The 24,965-nt window shown below is 55.7% G+C and overlaps 1 protein-coding gene across 1 annotated transcript in view; it reads right to left on the bottom strand.

Moving 5' to 3' along the window:
• Positions 1-4,724: 4,724 nt before the first annotated feature.
• EVC2 (EvC ciliary complex subunit 2) overlaps positions 4,725-24,965 on the bottom strand; it is a 66,416-nt gene continuing 46,175 nt past the window's right edge. The window contains exons 13-20 of the mRNA XM_054582230.1: positions 21,194-21,398; positions 19,936-20,058; positions 16,320-16,547; positions 11,700-11,914; positions 9,991-10,078; positions 8,901-9,097; positions 6,773-6,874; positions 4,725-5,168 (exon numbers count right to left, since the gene is read on the bottom strand). Coding sequence (XP_054438205.1) covers positions 4,901-5,168; positions 6,773-6,874; positions 8,901-9,097; positions 9,991-10,078; positions 11,700-11,914; positions 16,320-16,547; positions 19,936-20,058; positions 21,194-21,398 — 1,426 coding nt within the window. The 3' untranslated portion in view covers positions 4,725-4,900. The remainder of the gene's footprint in view (positions 5,169-6,772; positions 6,875-8,900; positions 9,098-9,990; positions 10,079-11,699; positions 11,915-16,319; positions 16,548-19,935; positions 20,059-21,193; positions 21,399-24,965) is intronic.

Genomic DNA, 24,965 nt, shown 5'->3' with positions numbered 1-24,965 from the left:
CGAGTGGATGACCTCAGGTTCCCCGTTAAGAAACTAGGGGAAACAAAGAGGAAATGAAACCTGAAGTACACAGAATAAAGGAAATAAGGAAGATAAAAGCAGAGATGCATAAAATAAAGAAACAGCGGAGAAAGCCAGTAAGACTGCAAGCTGGTTCTTTGAAAAGATAAATAAAATGGATAAGCCTTTAGGCAGATAATGAGTGAAAAAATCAATAAATAAACACGTCAAAAAGGCAGATCATTAAGATCGGGTATGAGAGAAGGGACGTCACTCCAGAGTCCACGGAGATTAAAAGGGTAATAAGGGAACATTATGAAGAGCTTCAGGCCAATCAATTAAACAACTTAGATGAAATGGGAAAATTCCTTGAGAGACATACACTATCAAAGCATATTCAAAAAGAAACAGATAACCTGATATGTTCTGTATCTTTAAAGAAATAGAATTTTTGTGAAAAACCTTCCAATAATGAGAACTCCAGGCACCAAATTTCACTGCTAAATTTGACCAAATACTTAAGGAAAAAATAATTCCCATTCTTCCATACTCTTCCAGAAAAGTGAGGTAAGAATGTACTTTCCAAATAGTTTTATGAAATCAGCAACACCTTGATTCCAAAACTGAAAAGACATTATGAGAATAGACAACTATAGACCCAATACTCCTCATGAACTTAGATGTGAAAGTTAACAAAATTTTAGTAAATAGAGATCAATAATATATTTTATAAGGATAGTACATCATGACTAAGTTGGGTTTATCCGAAGAGCACAAAATTGATTTAATATATTAATAAAACAATCAATGTAATTCACCCTATAAAAGAACGAAAAAGAAAAAAAATATGATCACAATAGATGAAAATAAATGCATTTGACAAAATCCAACTCCATTTCTAATTAAACCTATTAGCAAATTATGAATAGAAAGGAAATTCCTCCACATGATAAAAGGCATCCATGAAGGACCTATAACTATCATCAAACTCAGTGATGAAAGACAAAATCAGGAAGAAATCAGTTATGCCTGCCCTAACAATGTCTGTTAAACACTAGACTGGTGGTGCAGGCCAGTGCAATAAGGCAAGTAAAAAAAAAAAAATGTGTCCAGGTTGGAAAAGATGTGAAATTGTCTTTAATCAAAGACTCCATGATTGACTAAATAGAAAGGTTGATGAACTGTATAAGAAGTCACTAAAACTAAGGAGTGAATTTAGCAAGCTTGCAGAATACAAGTAAAAAAAAAGAAAAATCAATTGTGTTTCTATATATTATCAATGGAAAAAAAGTTGAAATTTTAAAAAGCAATGTGATACAATGGTATTTAAAATATTTAATACTCATGGATACATCTGCCAAAATTACACTGAAAACTATAAAGCATTGCTGAGAGAAATTAAAAAGACTTAATTTACATAAGTGGAGAGCTGTGTTCATGGGTCAGAAGGATCAATCTGGGTCAGCTGTAAATTCTCCTAAACTGACCTATACGTTCAACACAGTCTGAATCAAAATCCCAGCAGGCTTTTTGGTAGAAATGTAATTCTGAAAGTTGTATGGAAATGCAAAGGACGTATCATAGCCAAAACAGCCTTGTGAAAAAATGACGAATTTATTTATTTAACATTACTGGATCCATGACAGTAAGCCTATAGTAATCAAGAAACTATCATTGGTGCCAAAATAAGCAAATAGGTCAATGGAACAGAATAGAAAGTACAGAAACGAGTGACTCATATGTGTACTTGTGCAACTGATTTTAAATTGAGGCATAAAAGCAATTTAGTGAAGAAAGAATAGCCTTTAAAAAATGATGCTGTAACAATAATTGGAAGTACATATGCAAAAAAAGAACTCTGATCCATAGCTTGCACTATACACAAAAAAACTCAAAATGGACCATAGGTGGAAAACTATAAAAATATGTGTTTATTTACCTATGTACATACATTGCATACACACACACACACACACACACACACACACACATACTTTTAGAAGAAATCATAGGCCAAAAATCATTTGTGATGTCACGTAAAGATTTCTTACATACCAAAAGCATAATCCATTAAAGAAAAAGTTGATAAATTAAACTTCACCAAAATTCCTAACTTTTGCTCATAAAAAGGCACTGTTAAAAGAGTGAAAAGACAAAATGCAGGATGAGAGAAAATATTTGAAAGCCACATATTTGACAAGGATTTGTGCCCAGAATGTATGACAAACTCTCAAATCTCAAAAATAGAACAAGCCACCCGATAAAAAATGGCTGGAAGAGTTAACCAGGTGCATCACCAAAGAAGACACGTGTCTGGAAAAGAAGCATGAAACCCTAATTAAATCTGCCATTAGCCTGTAGCAAACCGTGAGAAGGGTCTTCAAAAAATTAAAAGTGGAACCGTCTTATGACCCCGTGATTCCATTTCTAGGTGTGTCCGAAGAAACCCAAAGCACTATTTTAAGAGAATATATGTATCCCTACATTCATTGCAGCATCATTTACAGTAGCCAAGATACAGAAGCTACCCAAGTGCCCATCAGCAGACAAGCATATGGAACAGACAATGGAATATTACTTGACCATAAAAAATGAATGAAATCTTAACCATTTGTAACAGCATGGATGGACCTAGAGGGTAATATGCTAAGTGAAATAAGTCAGACAGAGAAAGACAAATACCACATGATTTCACTTATAAGTGGAATCTAAAGAACTAAATAAGTGAACAAATAAAATTGAAACAGAGTCACAGATACAGGGAACAAGCTAATGGTGGCCAGAGGGGAGGGGCTGGGTGAAAGGGTGAGGGATTAAGCAGCACAAATGGGTAGCTGCAGAGCAGTCACGAGGGTAAAGTACCGCGCAGTGAATATAGTCCGTACCATTGTAGTAACTATGTATGGTGCCAGGTGGGTGCTGGGAATATCAGGGCAAATACTTTGTAAAGCATATGATTGTCTAACCACTACGCTGTACACCTGAAACCAATAAAAAATAATATGGAATGTAAACTGTAATTAAAAAATAAAAATATAAAAATAGAACATAAAAGGCTGCCAAGAGAAATCCCATTAGAATGGCTAAAATGAGAAGGGCGGAGTGTACTCCTTCAGGTGAAGATGTGAAGGAACTGGAAGGAACCGGAAAGAACTGGCACTCACATGCAGTGCCAGCGGGCATGTCCGTGGTCCGAGCCCTTCAGAAAACAGCTCACAGATGTTTACAAAGTGTAGCCCGCGCTTCTCCTGTGATCTGGCCATTCGCTCAGAGATGAAGGCATATGTCCACCAAAGACTTGGACACCAACGCTCACAGCCACTGCGTTGGTACCCGCCCAAACCGGGACCAACCCAGAGGTCCACCCACAGGCGGATGGACTGACAATGTGTGATCTATCCCGACAGCCAAGCAGCGCTCCGCCATGATGACAGCGAACTGCCGGCGTGCGCAGCAGTGGCTCTGCAATGACGGAGGTGGTGCCTCCGTCCCGCAGCCTGCACGCTCATGGGAACTGCAGAAAGGCCTGGCCTTCACGGTGCCAAGGGACACGGGGCATCTCGCGGCAGGTAAGGGATGGGAAGTTGGGAGACCTGGGTTCAAGGCCAGGATTCCCCGCTCCAGGCGGTGTAATCACAGGCAAGCTCCTCACCTCCGAGTCCCAGCCCCCCGGCTGAGTACCGGAGCAGTGCCACTCTCCCAGCTGGGGGACCCATGGGGACCGAGACGTGGGTTCAGGTCCCCAGTTGCTGGAAGGGTCTTGCAGCAACTTGCCTGGAGCAGGTGCTTCATCGGGAGCCCTCTTCTCCCTTTGCTGGTGCTGGTGGAGTCCTCCCCAGTCACTTCCTTCCCACAGCAAAGACCCGCTGCATCGCCCTGTGGTCCCATAATCCGGTCCGGCCCCCGGGGCACCTCACGGCCTCAGTCACTGCTGTGAGGAGGCAGAGGTGAGGACCTATGAGAGCACTCTGGGCGCTGGCTGCTGTGGCTCGGTGGACTGAGCGCCGGCCTGATAACCGAAAGTCACTGATTCGATTCCCGGACAGGGCTCATGCCTGGGTTGTGGACCAGGTGCCCAGGTGGGGCGTGTAAGCGGCAATTGATCAATGTAGCTCTCCCTCCCTTCCTCTTTCTCTAAGTAAATAAAAAAAAAAAAATCTTAAAAAAAAAAGTGCTCTGGGAAAGGCGGGGACCTGCGTGCAATTGCTGGCAAATGGGCAAGAGCTGTTCCGTGTCCCTGGACCGAGCCCGGGAGGAAGGCCGAGGGCTGGGGCGGCAGGGCGGGAATCCTGTTGTGCTACTTACTGGCTTTACGATCTCGCACGCACCCCCTCCCTTCTTAGGCCGCAGAGTTCCCTGTTTGTGAAGAGGGAAAAATAACTCCACCCTGAACTGAGACCTGCTCTGGCCCCAGAAATGAGAGCGCAAGCCTCTGTTGAGTCCCCAGCGTGTGGCCGACACCCAAGCTGCGCCGCACAGCAGGTGGTTCCCACAGACGGCGAAAGTGAGTTCCACTGACAAGAGCTCTGGGTAAAGTACATTTATTTTTCTAAAGTCCCTTGATAAAAACACATGTAACAAACACAACACATAAGAGTGAGCCTTCGACGCCCGGCCCATAACACAGCCAGATGCCGTGGGGACATGAATCACGGACTGGGTCTCCTGCAGGCCCCCAGCGAGGTGGGACCTAGTGTTCACACTGTGAAGCCGCACAGAGTGGGCCGGCGGGGAATTCATGCGAACGGAGTAAATGGGGTCCTTGAAGGTCGGGGAGGGGGCTCGCTGGGATGTCTGTGCCTTCCACGTGCGACTTCTATTTTCAGCTCATACGTTATGAACACACACGCAGGTGGGCAGGAGAAAACAGATCTCTCAGGCTCCTTGGCGCCTCCTGTGGCTAGTCCAGGCCCAGGGCCCAGGTGGCCTTCTTGGCGTTCAGAAAGTTCTTCTTTCTCCTGGGAGGAACGTGCAGTGAGACCTCCGGATCCACTGGGTTCCTGAATATAAAGAGCTTCTCGCCTGTGTTTAAGAGATCGATGGTTTCTGCCCCTACAAGGGGCACAGGCACCAGTTCGTCGCTGGATTCCAGGGTCAGGTGCGGCCAACTCCCCTCTCCAGGGAGCGTCGTCCTCTCTCTGAGGGGGGGACGTGTCTTCTCCAGGATGCTGAAACAAGAACAGAAGGTCCCGTGGGCATGTGTGGCGCCTGACTGGCACTCCTGGTCCTGCCAGAGTTCCCCAGGAGAATCCCTTTTGGTCCCTAGGTCCCCAATCAAGTACCTTTTTTTAAAAAGATTTTATGGTTTTTTTTTTTTTTTATGTTTAGAGAAAGGGGAAGGGAGGGAGAGAAACATCCATGTGTGGTTGCTTCTCATGCGCCCCCTGCTGGGGTCCTGGCCTGCAACTCAGGCCTGTGCCCTGGCTGGGAATCGAACCCGCGGCCCTTTGGTTTGCAGGCCGGTGCTCAATCCACTGAGCCACAGCAGCTGGGGTCCAAGGACCCTTTTAAAGAAAGGTTTTCTTGTTGGTGCCCAGATGGCCCCTGGACTTAGCTGACGCCTGGGGCCGTGGTATGCAGTGGGCGGCTCTTCCTGACTCACAACCGTGGCAGGCGCAGGAGTTTGTGAGCCTGTCGGCATCACACTGTGCACTTGAAATTGGCCATGGTGGGAGCATTCACACCACGGAAATCAGCACGTGCTACACTCAGGGCTCCTGCCCCTCCCCCAGGACCCGCTGCCTGCGGTCCCCGTGCTAAAAGCAGGCGGGTGAAACCCGGTGACAAAGCGGCAGCAGGTAGGCACCACACGCCTGATGGAGGAGAAAGGGACGCGCCCTGGGAGTGCGGCCCAGGAGCGCCTTCCCGCCCCCGCCGGAATCGCGGGCCATCGGCTTCCGTTCCTCAGGGGAGCCCTTCACGTCTCTAACAGCCTGCATCTCACTTTCGTGGTCTGGGCTCAATATCCGGATCTAATTTCTTGGGGACTGAATTCTGTTCTGCAGCCTATTACCCATGTCCCCAAGATGTCCCTCCTGGACAACTCGGGAAGGGCGGCCTCAGCCCCATCCCCCTGGCTCTGCGCGCTCCGGCAGGCGGCAGCCCTCAGCCCTCAGGCGCAACGCCGCCCACCGACACCAACGGTCCCCGAGCACACACTGGAGGTCACGTGTTAGCCCATCACGAATCCACCGGATGTCATTCTCTCTCCGAATCTTCTCCGGGGGCACTGCTGGAAACACCAGCCCACTGTTTGCAGCAACCTTCAACCACCTGCCCCACTTTCCTCTGCTCGCCGGGAAGTAAGACACTCGAGAGAGGAGAAGGCACTGGCCGGGGTGTGTAGGGAACAGAGGGGTAAGCGAGGTGTCCCAGCCCCAGGGCCACTGTGTACAGCGGCAGACCTGGGCCTCTTCGCCTGCCCCCGTTTGTCATCCCCACTTCTGGCTCCGTGCAACTAGCCGGGCTTGGTCAACGGTACAGTTAGAACAGCTGTGAGGGATTAGGCGCCTTCCAATGATCCCATTAAAAAAATGTCCCCTGGTTAGAATAAGTACAGCAATTCCAATGCTAATCAGTGATAAGCAAACGGTCTCCCGCTGAGAGCTGGAAGCTTATCTTCAGCTCCCCAAGTGGGCCCACTTGGAAGACAGGCTGTGGTCTTTAGGAAGGCCCGGTCCCCTTCTCAGCCCCCTGTCCCTCCCATCCCGGCTCCCAGGCAGCCTGGCTGACCCCCTCCTCCGCGGTGTCCCTGCGCAGGCGGCCCCATTACCTCTCCTTCCTCTGGCGAGCCCACCGCATCTTTTCTGATCCTTTGCTTATGAGTTCCCCACGCAGTTTGTTTTCTAGTTCCCGCCACCAGCCCTGGTGTTTCCTGGAGACAAGAAGGGGGTGTCTTACAGTTTCAGGAAGAACAGAACCTTCCAGCGGGCTGCCGTCCAAAACCGCTCGCGGGCTCCGTCCTGGCGCGAGGAGCTGGGAGCGTTCGCCGTTTGTCCTCTCGCTCACTCAAGGCACGTGGGTCAAGCGCCTTCTCTGGCCTGGTCCAGAAACAATGTCTGCCCTCAAGGGGTCCCCAGGCCAGAGGCCACAGCCAGGAATGGGGGACATGAGTCGGCAGAGGAAGGCTGCTGAGAGTTGAGCCTTGACGTCCCGGCAAAGGCAGCACATGGAATGTTCACGCAGCAATGGGCTCCGTGAGCCGATGTTCAAGGACCCTGGGTTCAAGTCAAGTCCCTGAAGGATGGAGTGAGCCCAAGGATCCTGCCTGCGCCCAGCTCTGGGCCAGCTCAGACTCTGCCCGGGCTGGCTCACACTGCCCAGCCACCGGTGGGCGCGGCCCCACCCAGGCCGGGCCGGGCCGGGCTGCCCCCTCCTGGAGTCTCAGTCTTGGGCGGCGAAGGCTGGCCCTCTGAGGGCGGCACCCCAGAGAGCACGCCCCTGGGCTCCCCCAGTCCTGCCTGTCCCGGGGATGGGGCATCCTGACAGGTCCCTCGTGTACCCTTCTTGCTTAGATGAGCTAGGTAGTTTCTGTGGCTTGAAACCCAAGATTCTGAAATGACGACGTGACAAGGCACTTGGGACCCAACAGTAGTGTCTGCCCGCCCTCAGGGACGATGACACACGAGCCACGAGGCCAGGCAAAGGCCTGGTCATGCTCCTCACTGCTGGGGACAGCCGCCCCGCGTGCCCTTCCCAGGGCTCGCCTCAGCCCGGCCACGCCTGCTCACCAGCCTCCTGGACGGCCCTGGCCAGCGGGGCGGCCCCATCAATGAGGTCCTCAGGCAGAAGTAGCTTCCCTGGGACCGCGCATGTTCCTGCCCCGGAGTCACCTCCGATACCTGACATTTGCTTGACCCTACCTGGCTGTGCACTGGGGGAAGCGGAGCCCTCACCTGCTGCTCTCTAACCCCCTCACACCCAGCTCTCTGACCACACCAGGTACAGACCTGGCCACGCCCACCCCCACCTCAGGCCACCCCCACACCCAGGCCTGTGATCCCGGGTACCCTTAGCCCTCTGACCACGCCCACGCCCGGCGGCTGACTGTGCTGGCCCTGCCCTCTTCCTAGCCCCGTGGCTGTGGTTCCCATACTCCCGCCCTTCCTCTCACCGCGGCCGACTCGTTACCCTCAGCGGTGTTTCTTTCCATTGTGAGTCGGGGCCCCTTTACAACTCCATTGAAAAGAGAGCGCCCCTTTTCTCAGGAAAAGGAACACGCGTGCACACGTACCCACGCAACATGCCATTTTGCCAGATTCATGGCTCCCAGGCAGCCACCAGGGCCTCCTAGGAATCTGGTTGAGACACGGCCCTTGCCGCCTGGTGTTCAGCATTTCAGGCCTGGCCGTGGCTTCCCGTGCATCCCCACAAACTCTGTTCTCAAGTGGCACCGGCAGCTGCCCCCCACACCCCCGCTCTGTGCTTCTCCTTAGAAAGCGGAGCTGCGCTGACCCAGTTCACACCTGGCACCGGGTGCGGAAGGGAAGTGTCCCCGCAGCTTTGCCCCGACTGAGGGACAACATGGAGCCCGCACTAAAAGCCCAGGACCGGGGTCCCAGCGCACACGCCCCTCAGGGGGATGTCAGGCAGCCATTGAAAATAATACCCATGAAGGCTTTTCAGTAGCTGTGAAAACTATCACTTTTAAATTGTTACTAAAGTAACAGGAAATGTAGTCTAAGGAGTGTGATGCTTATTATATAAAATGGCTTTGCACATCGACAGCACACAGGCTCACCAGGACTTGAAAAGGTTCATAGCGACTCTGGCCGCCTTTGCTGCTTGGGCAGTGGCGTGGTGATGCGGGAGGGCGTGTGCTGTGGGGACCCCACGCCCCTCCCTCCGTCTCTCCTCCCGCAGCATCTCGCTGTCTCCCGGGGCAGTGGACGCTGACTCACCCCCTTCTGCCCGGGTCGGCCGGCTCCCCACCGCCGTCCTTCTCCACCGCGGGGTCCGGCTGCTTCTGGCTGACCGACTCGAGCACGGCCAGCAGCTCGGGCGGCGAGGCTGTGGGCAGAGCCACGCTCAGGAGGCGGCGCAGCGTGCCCGCCGGCACCGTCGTCAGCTTGGACAGGTAGGAGGCCAGCCGCAGCTCCTAAGGGGGAGCAGGCGGGGACCTCAGGCCTCAGTGCTCCAGCCCTGACGAACAGCCAGTTCTAACGGGCTTGGGACGTTCTGTCCCGGGGAAATACATATTTCAGTAGCTTAGTCTCAAACATGTCCCCACATTCACAGAGCTGTCAGAAAAAACCCATTGGGTCAGCAGCCTTGGCTCCCCATGACATTTCCAAAGCCTTCATCCGCGCCTTCCAACTACTCCCAGATCACTTGCCACGGCTCGTGCTCTGTCCTATAGCAGTGACAACAAGTGATGTCTCCTTCTCCTGCTCATGTTCCGAGGGGTGGTGTGGCTCTGGGGTGGGGTCATCACAGGCTCCGGAAACAACAGAAATGTCCCAAAACCCGGGGACAGTTAAGGAGACGGTGCCATGGCCACCCCACAAAACAGCATGCGGCAGTAAAAAGAAGGGACTGGGTGGATTTGGGGCCATTGCGCTGCCTGGAAAAAGCCAGTCTCCACGGGTCCCCTCCTGTGTGACTGCATGTGTGTGCCATTCCAGAACCGACCCAGTTTAGAGAGGGAGGAGAGAGTAGCGGTCACCAGGGCGAAGGGACGGGTGTAACCACCAGGGGTGGCACACGGCACATCTTCATGCTCATGGAATAGTTCCATGTCCTCATGGGGGCGCTGGCTATAGGAGCCTTGCTGTGACAAAATGGCATGGGTTTTATAGCAAGGTCGATGTCCTGGCTTTGCTAGCGCATCGGGTTTCTTTAGGTGCAACCACAGGGGAAACGGAGTGAACGAGGGGCGGGGCACTGGAAGTCTGTGCAGCCGTGGCAACGTCCTGCCAAGCTGGAATTATTTCAAAATAAAAGGTTAAGAGAGAGAATGGGCTCTGCCCTCCCAGAAGCCCATGTTCTCACCTGGCTATACAGGGTGGCAAAGGTGTCCGCCTCCAGCGTCTCCAGCAAGTCTTCCAGCACGGCACTGTCCTCTTGCTCCTCCCTCAGACTACAGGGGAATAAAACCAGGGGGAGGCTACGAGAGCATCTAGTCATTCGCACAACAAAGAATCACAACCTAATCTACGCTGTACTTTGTTACACGCACGGCAGGAGACAGCCGGAAGAGGTCAGGGCGCAGCCCGCTCTGCGGCGATGCGTCTGGGGGGACGGGGGCAGCGGGACGAAGGCCCCCAAAGCGCGCAGCCCCGGCAGGCGCGTGGAGGCTGCACTGTGGCTCTGGGGGCGATCGGTCGGAAAGATGCCCAGGAGCAGTCAGGGCCGTGCTCAAGAAGACCAGGCTCCGGGGCTCGTCCACCGCGTGCCCTTGGGTTGCATCATCACAGGATGTCCCTGGCTCGGACCCCAGAGGGTCTCCCTGAGGCTTCCCAGCGCGCACACGAGGGGCTCTGTCTCCCCGATCCCTCGGCCCATTCAGGTTGGCATCAGGACCACCCGCCCTGCACCCTTGCTGGTTAATACAGCCTGGCCCTCTGCAGGGACCGCAAGCATCAAAGGCCTGGCCATCAGCAATGCCCTCCACGAAGCACAGGGGACACCAGGGCATTAAACAGCCTGAACCCTGCTCTCGGGCGAGTCGGCACCCTGGGCCTGTCCCTCTGCTCACGGGGACCAGCCCCTCCTGGAATTACTTCAGTGGAACAGAATTACACACTCAGGCTGCATTTACACGGAAAAGTGTAATCAAGCCAATTAAAATCACCTGTCACCTCACCGCCCCGCAATCACCTCCATTACAATTTGGTCTATTTCCTTCCAATGAATGTGTGCATGTGTTTTCAAAGATCAGCCTTTCCACATCAGCATTACAAGCACAGCAGAAAATTAGGAAGCTGTTAAAAATTACATTTTCCAAAAGCTCTTAATCAAAGGCTAATCGTCTAATGTTAATTTAATTTAAAAAATAAAGATCGGGTTCTGCCCTGGCTGATGTGGCTCAGTGGATTGAGTGCCAGCCTGCAAACCCAAGGGCCCCAGTTCAATTCCCAGTCAGGGCACACGCCTGGGCTACGGGCCAGGCCCCCAGTAGGGGGTGCGCGAGAGGCAACCGCACATCACTGTATCTCCCTTCTCTTTCTCCCTCCTTTCCCTCCCCTAAAAATAAATACAATTTTTTAAAAAAACACCCAACTGACATTTTAAAAAAAAGATTGAGGTTTCAGCTGTTTCACATTTCACAAAAGCAGATCTAAACCATGACGTGATGGGTGAGGCTCGGGGAGGCCTGTGGTCCCTGCTCGGCGCCCGTAGCCAGGTCGACGCCCGGCGTGGAGGGCGCCCTCTGATGGTGGGAGGTGCTGCCTGGGGTCAGCGGCGGAAGGGCCTGTGCCACCTCTGCACCGTTTCTGTAGCTTCTTGAGAGTCTATCATGGTTTTGAAATAAAAAGTGCAAACATATTTGCAGTGTCCCGCAAAACCTCCATGATATTAGAAAGAAAAAAAAAATGAAGCCTAGAAAGAGGACAGGGAAGACATGCCGCTCGGTCAGCAGCCGCGTCTGGGCTCTGGGATGGCGCCTCCTCGTTCCGTCGAGCGGGAGAGGCCAGATGTGCCCCCTGCCCCTCCGTCCCCCAGGACACTGACACCACAGTGCCATCGGCCCAGCTCACCTCTGCTGCTGGTGCTCCAGTAACCTCTGGCTCCTGCTCAGGGCGCGCCGCAGGACAGCGGACACCTGCCTTTCAGGATCTGCGTCCTCAGACTCGTTCAGGAGCCCGGGCCCGTCCCCTGCCCACTGCTGCCGACTGGCCAGGGCCCGCTGCAGCTGCGCTGCCTCCTGCTGGGCCAGCCGGTCCTCCAGCTTCCGCTCCAGCTCCTGGAGCTCCTGCGCAGAGGGACGGGTGGTGAGCATGGGCGGGTGGGTGCAGGGGAGATCCGACCCGCTCGGCGCGGCCCCAGAAGCCTGGCCCCCCGTCCAGCCTTGGCAAACACGGCGCCGTGGCCGCATGGCGGTCGCACAGCCCCGGGCCTTCGCACGTGCTGCCCCTCCACCCGGAAGGGCCTTGCCGTTTGCCTGGCCCACTCTGAGTCTTCCTTCCAGCCTCGGCTGAAGAAGAACTTCCTCGGGGGAGGGCTCCCTCCGTGCCTTCAGAGACACAGACGCCTCCTCCTCAGTTGCCCATGTACAAGCCTGTTACGGAATGAAAGCTCCTGTCCCCTCCAGACCTGTGTGTTGGAGCCCTAGCGCCCACTGGGATGGGATTAGGAGGTGGGGCCTTTGGGGGCGAGGAGGGGATCACTGTCTTTATAAGAAGAGGAAGAGGCCAGAGCGCCCTCTCCCTGCTGAATGAGGACGTAACGAGAAGGCACCCCAGGACAGAATCTGCTGCCGCCTTGGGGCCTGGACTGTGGCTCCCAGCCTGCAGACCTGGGAGAAGAGAAATGCCTGCTGTGGAGCCACGAGCCTGTGGCCCTTCCAGCAGCCAGAGCTGACTAAGGCGACGCCCCACTTGTGCAGTTGGAATGTGAGCGCCTCCAGGGCTGCGCACGGTCTCCACCGCAGTGCCTCCAGCCCTCAGCCGGTGCCCGTCACTGACAGAGGGTCTCCGCAGCGCCCACCACGGAGGAGGCTGTGCCCGGCGCAGCAGCTGTGGGTGTCACTGCGGGTGGTCCTCTGGGCACTTTGCGTCCATGAATCTCTTCGCACCCTCACAACAACCCTATGGAGCACACACTCTTATTCTGTTTTACAGGTGAGGAAACCGAGGCCAAGAGACTTCCAGTAATTGACCAGGCCACGGGTTGCTTAAGGGGCGGAGCCAGAGGACGGACCAGGGCCCACGGGGCAGGGCGTGTGTCCTCAACCAGCAGGACGCACTGCCTCTCGCTGACCGAGCAGGAGCAGCCTGCACTCTCAGGCCACCGGAGTCCGATCATCCGGGTACAAGGCTCGGCCCACAGCCGGCTTACACGGGCAGGTGCAGGCAGTCTGGACCCATCCCTCGCTAGGCTGGCCCGTCTCTCAGGGGTGGAGGGTGGGGGCTGCCTGAGGGGCTGGTGGCCTCTGACCCTCTAAGCTGTGTACCAAACGGCCTGCCTTCCTGCAGGGAGCCAGAGTTCACATCAAGTTCTCAAAAGCCTCTCAAAGCCCCCCGAAGGCCCAGGAACACCCCTCCACAACCAAGACAGAACAAGAGACGGCCAGAGAGCTAAACTCGGGTGACCGTGTGGAGGGCACTTAGCTTTTGCCCCCAGGACCACAGAAGGAAGCCTTTGAACGTTATAAACAGGGGCCTGGCACTCGCTGAGATTTCCAGACCCGGCCATCCCGCCCGCCGCAGCGGCCCAGCCGCAGGCTTTCAGCGGCGCGTTCTGCTGGTGCGCCCAGTGCCTAGGCACAGGCCCCACTACAGAGGGACAGGAGGCACAGACGTGCAGAGAAGCAGCCTGGGCGGAGGCCCCTCAGGAGGCCAGGCGTGTCTCAAGTGCCCTGAGCCAGCCGGAAGGTCCAAGGAATTAAAAAGGGTCCTAGGGAGGGAGGGAGGGAGATCTTAAAATATAGAGATGGGGGATAGGGCAGCCAATGATCCTTTTATTTTTCAGAAATATCCCTCTGGCTTCAGAGTGCAAGGGAGACCGTAGCAGAGAAAGACGGGGCAGGAGGAAATTCACGTGCGAACGGAAGCTGGGCTTCTCGGGTAGAAGGTGGAGGCGCTGCTTTCCTGCTGCGTGACGCTGGTGAAGGGATGGACCTTCCCCCACCTCAGCCCCTGCATCCGTGGAATGTGCAGAAAAACGCCAAGGGGTGGCCCTGGCCCTGGGTGGCTCAGCTGGGTGGAGCATTGTCCCGATGCCAAAAGGTTGGTGGTTTGATCCCAGCAGGGGCACATACAGGAGGCGACCGAGGTCACATTGATGTTTCTGTCCCCGCCTGCCTTCCTCTTTCTAGCATCAATAAACACATCCTCGGGGAGGAGTGTGTGTGTGTGTGTGTGTGTGTGTGAGAACACATCCTCGGGGAGGAGTGTGTGTGTGCGCGCGCGTGCGCATGTGTGTGTATCATGGGGAGGAGAAGGGTTTACACATTTCACACACTGCCTTGGATTTACAGAGTGCGCAAATCATGTGAGCTGCTACGAGCGTTTTGTTTTTCAGGTCTAGATTCATGAGAGCTGTGAGGCTGAGCAGCAAAAAAAACATTTTGAGGGAATTCAGGCAGAACCAACAGATGGGATGACCAGCAGCAAGTGGGCAGGAAGCCGGGGCGGCGGGGAGAAGGGCGGGAGGCACCGGCTCCGATGTAGGGACGTGGGCAGCCAGCAGTTCAATGGGAGGGCAAACGAGCTGGAGAGATTACTGTGGGGTCCCACTATCTGTTCTGAGTGAGTCCCATTTAAATCTGCCCATCACTGCCTGGGATTCCGTGATGACTTTGTACACATTCCAACTGCACAAAACCAGTCTAAATCTTTCATCAGCTGAGGTGCACTTGATACAGTCTTCTTTGGGAGTCATTTCTTCCAAAGCATTCCATTTCATGCTTTTTCAATTCTCTTGAACGTTTAACAGCTCTAAAAGCCTGTTCCTGATGGGAAAGCGGTTTCCACAGAATGAACGGCTACTATCTGGGGCAGAACCACGCGTTTGTCTTCTCTCCGAATGCAAATCGAGGGGAAAAAAGGCATCATATCCATCGTTTCTCTGCCAGTGTAATAAACCACCATCGGATGTGTCAGCCGAGGCTTCCAACCCAGGACACGTTAACTCTTCTGTTCCAGGCATGCTGGGGAATCAGGGAGCTTCGGTGTTTACTCAGAAGGGCTTTACGATGAAGTTGAAACGGAAATGTTGTGCCACCCAGTTACAGACAGAAATGGGCGGGGGTTCAAGGTGAAAGAGGCACCAGGCGGTTCAGGGCTGAACGGAGGCTGCTTCTCTGGCACTTACAAAGGGGACAGGACTCTTGAGCTGAAGCCAGAGGCTCCCTGTGTCTTCCTTCGTCCCTCACCTGACACATGACCTCAGACCTGCCCTCCCCCTCCCGCTCCGGCCTCACCTGGGTACCTGTCATCCAGGGAGTGGCTCACCTCCGCGCCCCCGCCTTGAAGGGGGGGCGCTGGCTGCAGGTTTGGGGTACATGCTGTGGATAGTTTTCCTCCTCGTATTTATCTTGGATGGCCATTGAAATCAGTGAAATCCTTGCTCTGCCTAAACTGAAACGTCCATGGGAGGCTTTTCTCTCCTCTTTGAATCTGTTAATCCGGTAAATTTTGCAAATGAAGGTTTTAGGGTTCAACCAACCTTGTACTCCTGGGAAACACTCAACCTGCCCATGTTGTAGTCATTTTTGTTAACAGACGGCTGGGTTCTGGGAATAACATTTGTCTGTGAATTGTACACGAATGTCTACAAGTCAGGCCGAACTGCAATTGTCCTTTCTCATGCTATTCCAGCCTGCTGTGGGTGTCAAGGTGTCTGAGCGTCATACAATGAGCTGAGGCTTAGTCCCTATTTTCCTAACATCAAGGACCATTTAATATGAGACTGGGAAAATCTTCCACCTTGAAGGTGGGTGAAGCTCCCCTATAACACCATCAGGGTTAGGTGGCTTTTGGTGCGTGTTCTAAGAGTTTTTTTCTTTTTACTACTGAATCATAGCAATAGGCCTACACAGGCATTTTTCTACTTGAGCCAATTTTGGAAATCGGTATTTTTCTAGAAAACCTTCCGTTTCATTTCGGCTTTCACATTGTTCATTGCTTTTCTTAGTTTTTTAAAACTCTACAGCACCTGTAGTTACTTCCATAGCTTTTATTTTATGAGTCCACCTCCCACACCTTGAAAAACCGCAGCATGTGGGAATAATGGTAATAACTGGAGTTACAGAAGTTGGCGTAGGTCTGGCACTTCACGGCACCTGACCGCCGCTCATTGAAAGCCACGCCGTCATTTTCACAGCGTTTCTTTATGAAAGAAACAGTCTTGCTGTTGCCAGGAGGGTGCACGAGTCATATCAGGGATGCGAAAAAACATTACAATTAAAAGGCCCGCTTTTAGAGACGATGAAATAGAGCAGCCTTAGCCTGCGAGAGTGCCGTGGGCTCCCAGCTAAGTGACCTCACCGAGGTCACGACCCTGCAGCACAGACAGGACAGGCGACCCCTGCCCCACCGGCTGGTGCAGAACCAGAGGTGGGCACCAGGAAGGCCCGCGAGGGCGGCGCAGCCCCGCGCCCCCGGCCCCGCCCCCAGCCCCGCGCCCCACCCCCCACGCCGCAGCCCCACACTCACAGGGCCATGCGACTCCAGGACCTGGGCGCAGGCTGCCCGCGTCAGGGTCTCCGACACACGCAGCTCCTCCAGCAGCAGGTCCTGGAGGCCCAGGAGGGCCGTGTAGGCCCGCAGCGTCCTGGCCGTCCGGGCCGCCTTCTGGAACTGCAGGGAGACGAGGGACTCCGCCAAGCGGCCCTCCTGGGCCTCCAGCTGCTGCAGCCGCTCCCGGAGCAGCTCTCCTCGGACCTGGGGGGCGGGGGGGCGGGGAGCCAGAGCACGGTCAGCGGGAGCAGGGGGAGGGAGGGAGCGGCAGCCGAGGAGCGGCAGCCGACAGGCGGCAGCCTGTTGATTGCGGTCAGGCAGCCCCGGCCTTTCACTCAGGCCTCGGGGAAGGTCTCGGATCCTTACAGAGAAGCAGCCCTGGAATGTGCCCTTTTGGACCACAAGGGCCCCCTCGCTCACAAATGCTCCCCGAGGCCCTTGGGGTCTGGCAGTTCATTGCCCATTGATCACTCCCTGCAGGCAATCAACCCCCCCCCCCCCGCTGCCCAGCGCAAACCCTTCCAGGCTCCTGACACAGGCCCCACACCCTCCCCACCCTGATCCCAGCGAGGGGACGCCTGGACCGCTCTGGTCTGTTCTGCCACCGGCACCACACACAGGGGACTTCCACCTTCTGTCTGCTCGTGGCCCTGCGCCCCGCGCCCTGCGCCTACTGGGCAAGCCCGTCACTGTGACCTCAATGTCCCCAGGCCCTTGCCCTCCTGAAAATCCCCCATCTGTCTTTGGGTCTCTGGTTTCCAGTTAGCCCCTTGGACACCTCCACGCTGCACGTGTCTGCCACTCTCTCCTCTGTGACTCCCACGTTCATGCTCTTCGCCCCAGGGGACATGCACCACAGCATTCACCGCATGAGGACACGAGCTCCCGTGGGGACCTGGCACCCAAGGGGCTTGGTGAGCGGAGAGGAGCGAATCCATTCCCTCCACCCATTCGCCCGACTCAGTAGATCGGCCTGGCATCCCCGTACGTTCTCTCTGCTACCCACGCGCCCCCTCCCAGGAAGCTACCAGAGGGGGCGTTTCATCAAATAAGAAACGTGTGACAAAGACCCCCGCACGGCCCCGAGACAGCAGCTTTGCGCACCTCTTGCAGCCACGTCCGGGGGCGGGGGGCACACCGGAGGCATGAAGGCAGGGACCGGAGGCACAACGCCACGGCCCCAGGGTGATGCAGTCACTAGGAGGCACGAGGACTTGTGTGACAGTCCAGATAGGATGCACACACAAGCTCAAGAAAAATGAAAGGTAAAGTCTTTTAAATGGACAATGTTAAAAAAAAAAAAAAAAGCTGCCACATTCAAAAACCCTGCGAAGACAACATGGTAGCGTGTCGGTAGGTGCGAGGCGGACGTGGGACGCAGGATGGAGGGGTAAGTGAGGGCTGACGGGGAGGCCTCGAACGCCAGGCTCAGGAACCTGCGGGTTGTCCGGGGGCCTGTGGGGGGCGCCTCAGGGGGAAGGCTGTGATGGAGGCTGCCTCGGGGACAAAACAGGGGCAGGGAGGCACAGAGGGCACCGTCTTTGGATGGACGAAGAGGAAGAGGATCCCCTCCTCCTCCTAAAACGCAGTCCCTTCCGCCACGCTGCCGTGTCTCCGCTGCGCCAGGACCTGCGCCACCTGCGTTCTCTCTTGTCGGGACGCCTGACAATGAGCGCGTTACCCTCACGCTTAAACTCTAGTCGCTCCTGAAGTGACAGGCGTGGAAGAGCCGCTCCCGACCGAGGCGCCAGCAGCCACCTGTGTCACTGCAGAGGTGACAGCAGAGTGACAACAGGAGGCGTGGAGGGCGGAGCCACAGGGAGAGCGAGCTGTGCGGGCCGGCTCAGTGTGGGGGATGAATAACCAACGGTGCCGGCACGTGGCGGACACCTGCCCAGACGCAGGTGCCGACGTTACAATCGTCCCGGAAAGAAAGGGTGCGTGGGGAACAGGGCCCTGACCGTTTTGTGTACGTTAAAATGTTGCCGAGGAATATTTGTGAGACACATACACGTGCTCGGAGCAAAAGTGGCAGGAGAGCACGGCCAGGATCCATGGAAACGCCCCCTCGGTTTCTGGGTCCGTCGACCAATCGCTCGTTGAACATGGGAGAGGCCTCAGGAACCCGAGCTGCAGGTCCCCGGAACTGCCCCGGCATTGGGCACAGAGCTCGCTGGAGCCCGCTCCCGGGTTAGAGAGCGCCTGCCACCTGTGCCCCTCACCAGACCCTGGGACTGGCGGGCCACCGTTGTCACAGTGCATGTTGCACAGATGTGGGGCCAGGGCGTGTCCCTCCCACGCGGCACTAAGGAGGAAAACACCCTTGAGCAGTAAGAAAGGCGGCATCGTGGCCTGTACCTGCCTCCCTCTTTGTCCTGTTTCTCGACTTCCTATGCCAAGGGGGACGGGTGCTCCTTCCCGGGTCCCCGGATACATGGAAGCAACCACAGACCTCGCCCAGAGTACTTCCGATGGCCTTGGCCACCTTGTGCATTTGAGAAACACACTCACATTAAAAAAAATTAAAGTAAAACTATGCAAAGGACGTGGAGGAACAAACCCATCAGCTCTAAAACGGGGTCCAGTGCACCCGTTCCCGGGACATACTGCTCCTGGGAGCCGGCCCTTGGCCAGGTGCTGGGGGACAGCAGGCTCCCAGGTGGCAATAACAGGCTATCAACTCTGACACGTCCCCTCCTCAGAGAGACCGAGCCGGACTCCCCTACCCACAGGGGGCCCCGCCTCCTGCCCACCCCCACCTGGGTCACTGTCCCAGCATCTTACTTGTGCCCTGAGCCGCGCTATCCCGCGCTATCAGGTTGGGTGCTTTTTGTCCACCCTCCCCGACTAGAACGTGTGGCCAGCGAGAGACAGCAGGGACCGGCGCCGCCTCCCTCATGCCATGGCCAGAGCCTGTCGGCTCGGGGCTGGGGTCCCGGGGCCTCCTCAAAACCCCTGCGGGACGCGGGACAGTGCAGTATGCACGGCGGTGAGAAAGGGGGTTGGGGTGGGGGGTGTGTGGGAAGGGCTGGGTGTTCCGGGGAGGCTTCTTGAAAGGGGACCCCTGAGGACAGCGAAGGACCGAGTTCTTCCACCCAGGCGAAGAAAGGTGGAGGGGTGACACCCCCAGAGAGGGAAGAACAGGGTAGGCGGGCACCCCGCAGCCACCGTGCCCAGGGCAGGGACACGCAGCATAGCTGGCAAAGGGCCAGGGCACAGGCGGGGCGGGAGGCCAGGCCACTGTGGGAGCACCGAGGGGCGTGTGCCGGATAAGACGGGGACAGAAGAGAAGTGACCGGTGCAAACCCCTCAGGACAGGCCGGCACAGAGATGGCAGCCGCCCAGGCTGTGGGGGCGGAAGCAGGGGGCAGCCGGAGGGCGGCCTGGCGACCTCTGCCGGTGGAGGAAGGGGCTTCCAGACGGGAGGAGCAGGTGGAAAGGCATGAGGGGGAGGGGTGGGTCCCACCCGCGGGACCACAGCTCAGAACACGGCCTTTGGTGGAGGCGGACAGCCATGGCCCCGGACCGGCAAGCGGTGGCCGCCAGCCCTGCCAAGCGCAGCGAGAAATGACAGGAAGGCAGGCGCACTGACCTTTTCAGCCAGGTCTTCAGGGGCCGGTTCCTCAAAGAGCTGAATTTTATCCTCAATGCACTTCTTCAAAAGGTCGATCTTGCTTTTACTCTTGGCACGCGGCTTCCTCACCCTGGACTGTTGCTGGAGGGGGTGAGAGAAAACGTGGGCACAGAGGTGACTGCCAGACGTCCCTGCCGCCCTGGCCCCCAGAGCCGCGGAGCTCCTGCGCTCGCTTGTAACCCTGGAGCCGGCTGGAGCCCAGGAGGAAGCTCGCGTTCCTGGGGTAAGCTCGGTTCCCGGGCCTTCACTTCACGGTCCGGGCGCAGCTCCAGCCTAAGCAAGGCCAGGGCCTCCGTGGGGCAGAGCTGGAGCTCTGCGCTCAGAGAGATGGGGACCCGCCCACCGGGGACCCCACCCATCAGCCTCGTGGAGCTGGGGATGCGCCAGAAGGGCCTGTCCTCGTGACGCTTACAGAGTGGTGGAGAAAGCCACCGGTAAACACGAAAACCAGAAACTAAGATCCTCTCCTGCGACCAATCGGTGCTATGAAAGGCAGGGGACACAGTGGCAGTGACTGGGCATCACTGGGTGCTGTGGGCAGGGAAACGTTTGCGGGGTGAACAGCTGCTGACTACCGTTGTGCGCATCAATCCAAGGAGGCGCCGTGCACACGGAGCGAAACACGGGTCCTCCTAGAACAACGTGCACACAGCCTGCACACGCCTACCTGCCCCTTCACAAATGTCAGGGAGCGACCTGGCCACTGAGACTGCATGACAAGATGGCGTCAGGCGTGGGAAAACCTGCAAGAGGAGCGTCCCAGGCCCTGCCGGGGAGCGAGTTTGGGGACGGAGTGGACAGAGGCGAGGCTGAAGTAATGAACGAGAGTGGCTGATGCGGCCAGCCCTGGGCCTCGGTGTGCCCACCTGTAAACGGGGATCGGCCCATGGGGTCGCTGCCAGGACACAACCCCACCGAAGAAACACAAGGACAGAATGTAACACAGCCTGGCATGCTGTGATGCGCCACAATACAGCATACCACAGTATAACTTAACAGTGTGATATATAACATAACATACCACGGCAGAGCACAGCATAGCAGAGTAGAACACAATACAACACAGCTCAACACACCCCGCTGCTCAGCACAGCACGCGCCAGGCTGGCCTTCCCCAGCAAGGGCTGGTCTCCTTCCCCTCCCAGCTCACCCGCCGCCCTTTCTCCTCTGTTACATCCCCAGAGGAATCAAGAGGCCACTGAGATGGCCATCCTACCTGCAGCTCGGGGACAGCCCGGGCCTGGTCCAACTTCAGGAACTCCGCCTCCCGCCGCGCCGTCTGAAGCCGCTGCAGCAGCACGCGGGCCCGGACCCTGGGCAGCGCCAGGCTCCTGTCCATCTGGGCGAAGCAGCCGTGCACGTCCTGCCGCAGCCGGAGCAGCTCCTCCTCCGACAGGGAGAAGGCCGCGGAGCAGAGCCTCCTGGTAAGGCAGGGACAGTGACCGGCTGAGCAACACTCCATTTGTACCTGGGCCGCTGGGCCCCTAGGACGCTGCCCATCCTGGCTACTGGCAGTAAGGCCACCACGAATCCTCGCCATTCGTGGCAGCGTGCACGGACCTCGGCGGTATTATGCTCAGGGAAGTACGTCAGACAGACAAAGACAACTACCATACAATTTCACTTACATGTGGAATCTAATGAACAAAATAAGTAAACAAATAAAACAGAAACAAACTCACAGATACAGAGAACAAATTGATGGTTGCCAGGTGGAAGGGGCAGAGGGATGGGCGAAAAAGGTGTTAAGAAGCACAAATTGCCAGTTATAATAGCAGTCACAAGGATGTAAGGTACAGCTTAGGAAATACAGTCGGTACTATTGTAATTCTGTCTAGTTGTGTACAAGGCTGCTTGGGGTGATCACTTTGTAAGTTATATAAATGTCTCTATGTTGTATACCTGAAACTAATATGATATCATACATCAACTGTAATTGAAACATAAACTTTAAAAAACAAATAAAACTCTAAAAAAATTTTTAGAAATAATAGATGTGTGTTTTCATCCATAGAAAACAGTGGGGGTTGTGCTAGGGGTGGAGAAGCTGAACAGTCAAAGAGCAGACATCGTTGGTGAAATTCGCGTCTGGACAAGCCCCGTCGTCTCCTTTGCCGCGTCTTCATCCCGCGAGTCCTTCTTGAGCATCTCACGTCTGTCGTGCCGGACACAACACGGTGTCGGAGCTGGGCGTTCGGGCTTAGTGCATGAGGCTGTGAGGGTGTCCACGAAAAGGGAACAGCCTTCCGGGGTCCGTGACCTTGCAGATAACCTGGCCTCACCTTAGACGCAGATGTGATGACGACGGATTGGCCCTTAATCCTGGTCAGCTGTATATACTGCAGATGGGACTAGCAGCCCAAAGGAGAGAGGCCCCCGCAGCTCAGGGGGTCAGGGAATAGGGGGTCCCCTGCACTGGGTCTTGAAGGGCGATGATCATTTCAAGAAAACCCATTCCACGCTGGAGACCATGCTGAGGGGCGTACCATTATGCGTTGACTCATGTTCCCCTAAAAAGGTACATTCGAGCCCTGACCCCTACTACCTGTGAACGTGGCCTGATTTGAAAATAGGGTCTTTATCGATGCAACTAACAAGCCACACAGACCTACTGGAGTAGGGTAGACCCTTTGCCAATATGATTGGTGTCCTTATAAGGAGAGAAGACACGCACAGGAAACAGCCATGTGGCGACAGAGGCAGCGACTGGAGCGGTATGTCCGCCAGCCAACAAACGCTAGGGACACGGCAACACCAGAGGCTCAGAGAGAAGCCGGGCGAGATCGCCGCCAGGGGCCCTCAGAGAGACCACGGCTCTGCGGCCCCTGGCCTTGGGCTTCCGGCCCACTGACCTGCGCCAGGACCCGTTTCTGTGGTTTCAGGCCCCCCGGTTTGTGGGGCTTTGTGACGGTCCCCCAGGAGACACATATCCTTGGGTTTACCCGCATATCACTAATCCTTTCGGCGACTCCATCCTCATGTGACAGATGAAGCTGAGGAAGGCCACCCTCTGCCCCTTAGGCAAGGCCACCACCCCTCTGTGGGGGGAGACGTCCTGCCTCTCGGGACCCAGTTCTGGTCAGGGGGATGGAAGCGGAAGCCTGCTGGGGACCTGGGGTCAGAATTTCCTCCCTGACCCAGGAGGGTCAGCCATGGAGGGAGAGGCCCCCCTTCCGTTCTGCCCTGTGTGTTCGTTGCTTCACTCAACAAAGAGCCTCTGCAGACCAATAGGGACCTCTTGGTGCCGGTTATTGTGGCAACGCTCGTCAGCACGGGCCGCGTAAAACACGCTTGGTGGGAGCTGTAAAACGCAGAAGTATCTGCGGGGCACGGCTGTGGGAGGCCGCGCCAGGCCCCCTCGCTCCCATCTCAACGTGGGAGTGCGAGACGCGGGCTCAGCGGGGACGTTCTCTGGTGGAAACACTACGGCCCTCAGGGGTGATGTGGCCCCACCCGGGAGCCTGCGGACCCACGCCCATGTCGCTGACACCCCCTCTTGGGTTTCTCACTCCATGGGGCCGCCCTCCTTTTTAAAGGACCCGAGGAAACCGCAGCTGCTTCTTCATGCCTTCTGTCAGCAGCCTTTTGGCCCCCCTGTGGCTGCTGGTTACGCAGAATCCAAAGTGAAGGCAACTCTGAGATCGATGAGTCGCTGCTCTTGCCTGTCTTTGAGCAGGTCCACCCCGGGTGATGGTGTCTTGCTCCTCTGCTACGTAGGCATCAAGATAATACAGAAATAGGGGATACGGGGTCTCTGACCTGAAGGCCTCTAAGATCCAGGCAGGAACTTAGAGATGAAGTCTCTTTCCCTGGCGAAGATATGCATTCTTATTAATTCCTGCTTTACATGAACAGTGCGCAACTCCATCCTGCTAGAAATCGGGGAGCTCATAAAGACGTGCTTCAAAACTGTGGTGCAAAGCCATTGTTACGTAATGCCTCCGAAATCAAGACCATAACCTTGGAGAATCGTAAATAAGCGAAGCACATGAGCAGACTGGCACTGTGTGTGGTGTTAGCGGACCCTCCTTAACTTGCAGAAAAAATCGTAAGGAGTTTCCTGAGAGCAAAGCGAGAGTTGTCTTTTTTCGGCCGGACACTGAGTCAGCAGCGGCTTTGGTCATAAGCCTGCAAAACGGAGCCAAACGAGGCTGAAGGGAATGGCGCCTGGTCACAGGGGTGCCAAGTCCAATTCAGACGCCTCGAAGGGCTGGAGTGTGTGAAGGGACTTTAGTGGAGCGTGGGTTAAGCTGAATAATCACTGTTAAGAACAACTCGTGGGAATAGGAAGCGGCATTTAAGGGTCTGATCTTTAGGGGCTTGGAGAAGACAGCGTCTTGTTGGCTCATGAAAACAAACGCTATCAAAGATCGGGAAATAAAGGAGGACAGAACCGTAACAGAACCGTAACAGTGAGAGGAGAAAGAGCCCAGAAGTCACGTAATCTAAACCGAGACGACATCGCGCTCTGCAAACACGGGGGACCTGTCCTCCCTGGTGAGGGGGCCGGTCCCCGGCAGCAGCGCTGAGCTGGGAGAGGCAGCACATCGCGGAGGCCAGGAAGCCCCTGTTCCGCGGGAGGTAACCGCCACCAAGCGAGGACGCGCCCTGCAGAATGGCGCCCTGCGCTACGCCCCTCAGAGGATCCAGGGAGAGCGCGGGCCTGGGCGGATGGGGGACCCCCGGAGCGGGGCCCGCAGCGCGACTGGGCTGATGGCCCGGGAGGGAGGCCCGGCCTTGCCAGGCACACGGAGAAAGACTCCCCCACTCCCTTCTTGTCCGCCCCCCGCCCTTGCATCCCCTCCGCAACCCTGTCAGGAAAACCGTTTCTAATAAAAAAGGGTCACAGATTCAGAATTTAAACTGTTGCTAAGATTCCACGTAAACTGTGAGGTGTCTCTATCAAGAAAAGAATAATAAAAGAGTTCAGGTTTTGTTTCTTTGCCTCAACGGGGTTTTCTAAGTCAGTGGCTTGGTTGGTTTGTTGA

The sequence above is a fragment of the Pteronotus mesoamericanus genome, unplaced genomic scaffold, assembly GCF_021234165.1.
Source record: "Pteronotus mesoamericanus isolate MK-2021 breed Mesoamerican mustached bat unplaced genomic scaffold, CSHL_Meso_final contig_68, whole genome shotgun sequence".
Taxonomy (NCBI): Eukaryota; Metazoa; Chordata; class Mammalia; order Chiroptera; family Mormoopidae; genus Pteronotus; species Pteronotus mesoamericanus.
Note: the sequence above shows the minus strand (reverse complement) of the source record. Positions and strands in the feature narration are given on the sequence as shown.